At 31.7% G+C, this 5,415-nt stretch overlaps 1 protein-coding gene across 2 annotated transcripts in view; it reads right to left on the bottom strand.

The window, feature by feature from the left end:
• LOC106469853 overlaps positions 1 to 5,415 on the bottom strand; it is a 17,745-nt gene that overhangs the window by 9,713 nt on the left and 2,617 nt on the right. For both annotated transcript variants that reach the window (XM_022398416.1, XM_022398415.1), the window contains exons 2-4: positions 2,936 to 3,590; positions 1,439 to 1,580; positions 715 to 885 (exon numbers count right to left, since the gene is read on the bottom strand). In XM_022398416.1, the coding sequence (XP_022254124.1) occupies positions 715 to 885; positions 1,439 to 1,580; positions 2,936 to 3,522 (900 nt within the window). In that variant the 5' untranslated portion in view covers positions 3,523 to 3,590. The remainder of the gene's footprint in view (positions 1 to 714; positions 886 to 1,438; positions 1,581 to 2,935; positions 3,591 to 5,415) is intronic.

The following is a 5,415-nucleotide window of genomic DNA, read 5'->3' as shown; positions in this document are numbered from 1 at the left end:
GAACAAACTATAAATCTAAGACATCGTTGATCCAAACTCTGAACACTCATTGTGAACAAACTATAAATCTAAGACATCGTTGTTCCAAACTATGAACATTTTTTATGAACAAACTATAAATCTAAGACATCGTTGATCCAAACTCTGAACATTCTTTATGAACAAACTATAAATCTAAAACATCGTTGATCCAAACTCTGAACACTTATTATGAACAAACTATAAATCTAAAACATCGTTGATCCAAACTCTGAACACTCATTATGAACAAACTATAAATCTAAGACATTGTTGATCCAAACTCTGAACATTCATTGTGAACAAAATATAAATCTAAGATATCGTTGATCCAAACTCTGAACATTCATTATGAACAAAGTATAAATCTAATACATCGTTGATCCCAGCTCTGAACATCCATTTTCCCAAAATCACACTGTAACATAAACCTATTTGGTGATTGTTACTTTACAATCAAATTAATTGTAGTCATTGAGTGTGTTAGCACAGAAATGGCTAGAAAAGTGCATACACAGAGAAGGAATTGAATAAGTTATTCCAGACTATCAGCTTTTTAAACTGTTTCTAAACTTTTTATGCACCAAAATACTCAGTAGTCCACAACTTTACTGACTACAGGTCCTGCAATAATAATCAAATTATTTTCAAGTGTTTGTAACTATCTGTAACTTGTATGTTTAGTAATAAACATACCTGGAAATCGTCTACCAGTTGCAGCAACTGAGAAGCGAGTCCAGCTCGTTCCTCAAACGATTCCTGAAGATGATCCTCAAGAGGGGTCAGACCACCTTCCCAAACAGCCAGCCTTCCACAGGTTCCTTGGAAATTAGGAATAGGTAGGTTGGTGTTTACAGTATCCTGGAACTAAACAGTACATGTATAAATACAAGTGTATAAACCTAACTACCACATACACATTCACAATTTAATTCAAGCCAAACTTCCACATATATTTACATGTAAAATGTACTAAAGACTTAGTCGATTGCAGAAGGTTCTAATCAGCTGTTTCCTTCTTTATCATTGGTTCTAGAAAAACTTTGACAAGTGGCAATTAAAAACCCTGAGGAAAAAAGCAAGTATATTTGTTTGAAGTTAAGCACAAAGCTACACAATGGACTATCTGTGCTCTGCCCACCACGGGTATCGAAACCCGGTTTCTAGTGTTGTAAGTCCACAGACATACCGCTGTGCCACTGGGAAGCAAAGTAAGAGAGGCTTCAAATTTTTAGCAATAAGTTACATTGTTTTAAAATATCCTTAAGTAAAGTGGACTTTAGCACAAATTATACCAACAAAAGAAAGAAAGAAAGAAAACAAAGAATCATAAGACTGAGACATCTATTCAAAACTCAACACCAGTTTTTTAAGTTAATGAACATAAATATATTATGTAATCTAAATACAGTGTAAACACCTTTAAAAGAACATAACTTGGATGCATCAATAAAGCTGTCATCAACTGAGCTTGTTCTTCTTTGTTTAATTGGCCATCTCCATCATCATCAAATGTTGCTTTTAACTCATCCACAAGCTTGTTTGTGGCACAGATAGGCAAGCTGGAGCATAAAAATACCAATTAGCCATAAAATATCATATAATATCTACATACTTAGAAAATGACACGTTTCATCCTAACCATTGTTGCCAAAACACCTTTTTTTTTCCAAATTACTCGGATGCAATTTGAGAGTTCATTTATACTAAATCCCTCAACATTTTGTTCTAGATAATCTCATAATTCATATATATTTATTTCAATATGTCACCTTTGTAGCATCAGCTGCATTTCATCAATAATTCTGTTAAATTGACGTGCATTTACTTTTAGTTTATTGACTGTCTGCTTTCATACTTAAAAATAAATAATAATTACATTGATAGGATTCACTGTTTTATTGCCACAAATACCTGGTTAAATATACCCTTTAACAACACACGTAGTGAAATATAAGTTAAGTAATTTTCATCAAGAAAAACAAAGTTTTGTAGACAACTGTGTGACATATTACTGTAATAGGTAACAAAGTTGTTGGGGGGGGGGGGGGGATGGTCCTTCTAAAATAAAACCCCAATTTAAAAATAAAGATATTATATATCCTTATACTTCTCAGATTACAAAATGTTTGCTATGTTTAAAAACAGTCCAACTTAATTTGTGCAAAACACCAGTCGACTTGATACATTGTATTTTATAAGGATTTAATATAACACACATATATATATTAAATATCAAAAAATTACAAATATTTTCACACAACCTTACCTTATATTTCAAGGACAATTTTAATAGGACAATGATGGCTGTAATACTCAAAAGCCCCATACACAAGTCAATATATAAAAACTTGACTTTAATCTTTGAAATTGTATATTCTTCAATTTTATACAGAATAACAACGAACAAAACGTTTAAAATATTTGAAGAGCATTAAAAGATTACTTTCAAATTCTTAAATACATCAGTACCACATTAATCAAACATACAATGTTCAGTTTGTTACAGGTGAAGCTAAGACTATACACACATTGTTTCACTTCTCATCGTCTAAAGAAATACTTCTATGATGAAAGTTTGTAGAATGGATGATAACTGCATGTTGCAGAGACATAAGTCTTCCACCCTTTGTCTTCAACCGGAAGACTTTCGAAAGTCGTCCTCTACACTAGTGTCTCTACAACAGGCAGTTATCATCCATTCTACAAAAGTTTCATCATGAATACCCTGCCTAAACAATCTATCAAAGAATATATATTCTATATTATGTATTAGGATTGTATTTTATTAATAGCATGAGTGGTTCTCTGTATGTATGGAAATAACAGTTTTGTTTTTGTATGGTGATATATAGTTTTCTTGTGTCACGTAAAAGGAATAAGAATGGTTTAAATTATACGCTTCAAACTAACTTACACAACTTCACTCCTTGACTTATCCAGTACTCGGTACAAGTTCCTTAAACCGTCGGCTGTCATTACTCGGTTGGATGCGAGATAACTCGCCATAATACCAGTAGAAACATCACAGGGAAATTTTTTACTTGCATTATTACAAATGTACTGATCAAACTTGTTCCAAGAAGAGTCAGAAACTGATGACACCACAACTTTGTCAGCTTTGTGTAAAATTGCTTCCCTCCAACTAAGATCGTGTGACTCGGTTTTTGAATTTTTATAAAGCTCAAGAGAACCAGTTTCAATATCAGTACAAAGATCTTTACCAAAACAGGCTGGACACGTGTGGATATGAATGTTTTCTTTGGGTACTTTATACACATTTTGGTTATCTTGAATCTGGCTTTCAGGATCTATTTCGACGACATCTTGGCTCTCTGTCTTCTGGCGAGTTGTTTGTGTGCTCTTGGAAAATTTCCATTTATTCTTTCCATTGTCTAAAAGATAGAAGCTACAGTACAAACCTACGCCAAGAATTGCAGCCAAAATTAACTTTTTGTACCACTGTCGGAATAGCATCTTTGACCAGAGTTTCAAAGTTTGCATAACAAGTGGTCGATGATATGATTGCAGTAACCTCTTTCAGATTGTCTTCTATAAAACTCTGAACCACACTAAAATGAGAAACAAAAACAACAAGAAATGTTAAATTGGATTAAAAAAAACATGTTACATACAAAGGTTATCTAACTCGTACAAGAAAATAAGCTTTTCAGGATCGTCAGTTTATCCATCAAAACATTCGACACAAAACACGTACAGTTAAGTGTGTGTCAAAACTACAAGATGTCTCACAGTTGTAGAATTTCCAAGAATCAAACATATTAAGCAGTTTGTCCACTTTAAGAGAACAAATTTAGACACTTATGGCCTGTTGGATGTGATTTTAATTAATACATTTTCTGTTTTATACACAATAAAAATAAATATCTTAGGAGTATCTACGAGAACTAGTTCAACCATTTCCTTCTCGGGACGAAATCGTGGATCTAGAGTTCTGTGTCACATAGATGATGCCTTATATCCAACATTTTCATATAACCATTGTTCAAGATACGTCCGAAAAGAAATAATTCCTCAACTTAAAATATTAGTACACCTTCTCACAGATTTAGCAAATTGTATTCAATAAGATTCAATATTTATCACATCCTTAAATATTGTTTAAAATCTTACTGTATTTAGATATCACAATTAGAAGTTATTTCAACTTATTCCACTTAAATAGTTCCTACAATATTCTATTTGACATCTCAGGTTTAATTGATATTATTATCAACGCAACCTGCTAATATGTCAAGATTTGTTACACCCTCGACCATATCACTGAAGTGGTAAGTTCAAGAACATATTTACACTGTTGTCACACAAGAGCCGAACGTTGTTACCAACAAGTAACCTGTAATAATTATGACATATGTAGTGAAATGTAGTTTTAAGATGTTCAATGATAAAAAGATGAAATTAAATATTTTATTTTTGGTGGGGGGGGGGGGGACAAAGCAGAACAGAATCGGTATCTTTGGCTTAAATACTTTTTCTTTACATGCAATTTAAATGGACTATTTAGGTTTTCATTTTACCAAATGAATTTTTTAATATGTTACACTTAGTCTGATATTAATTTAAGAGAATTATATCTTATACTCTATACATACCTTAACACCATAAATATAAACTGAAACTTTCTCAATGAATACTTGAATATATGTTTCTAAACTTATTTATTTTACAGTGCATATAAAAAGGTTACATTTTTTAGTGTAAAATATGGGCTGATTATTCAGTATAACATCACCAACTGGAAATGCTGCAAAACCACTTTAAATAATTGTACTGAATGTAATTTTAAGCAAGTCTTAACTGAACAATCTGAAGTTTGGCCTATTGTCAGCATAAAATATGAAAAAATAAATATTCTGCTCGTATATTTAGTAATTATTTTGTGCCTAATGTACGACGTAGTTTAACCTTCAACTTCAGCCAACTAAAAATATATTAAAGGTACTTGTTTTGTATAAGAGAAAATTACTGCACTGTTGCTTTGGGCAAATTTTCAGTGTAAAATACAATGTCTGGTAAACTAATGTCGTGGTAAATTCAACACTACTTACTACTGTCCACAAAGTTAAAAACTTATCCAAGTACTATAATATTTTCAGCATATTATGACTATACCTTATATCCTAACTATTTAACTTTAGACTTAGAAATAATGAATAATTTGAGTATTTCAGGTAACTGTTGGTAGCTACTCACATAACTACATAAAACATAATGAGTTCATTTAAATTAGTATCTCTTAACTATTACCTGATACATTGCTAGTATACTGTCTTATAAATTTTAGACACCTGATATATAGCTAGTATACTGTCTTATAAATTTTAGACACCTGATATATAGCTAGTATACTGTCTTATAAATTTTAGACACCTG

This window comes from Limulus polyphemus, unplaced genomic scaffold (assembly GCF_000517525.1).
Source record: "Limulus polyphemus unplaced genomic scaffold, Limulus_polyphemus-2.1.2 Scaffold3685, whole genome shotgun sequence".
Lineage (NCBI taxonomy): Eukaryota > Metazoa > Arthropoda > Merostomata > Xiphosura > Limulidae > Limulus > Limulus polyphemus.
The sequence above is the reverse complement of the archived record's forward strand: the minus strand, read 5'-3'. Positions and strand labels throughout refer to the sequence as shown.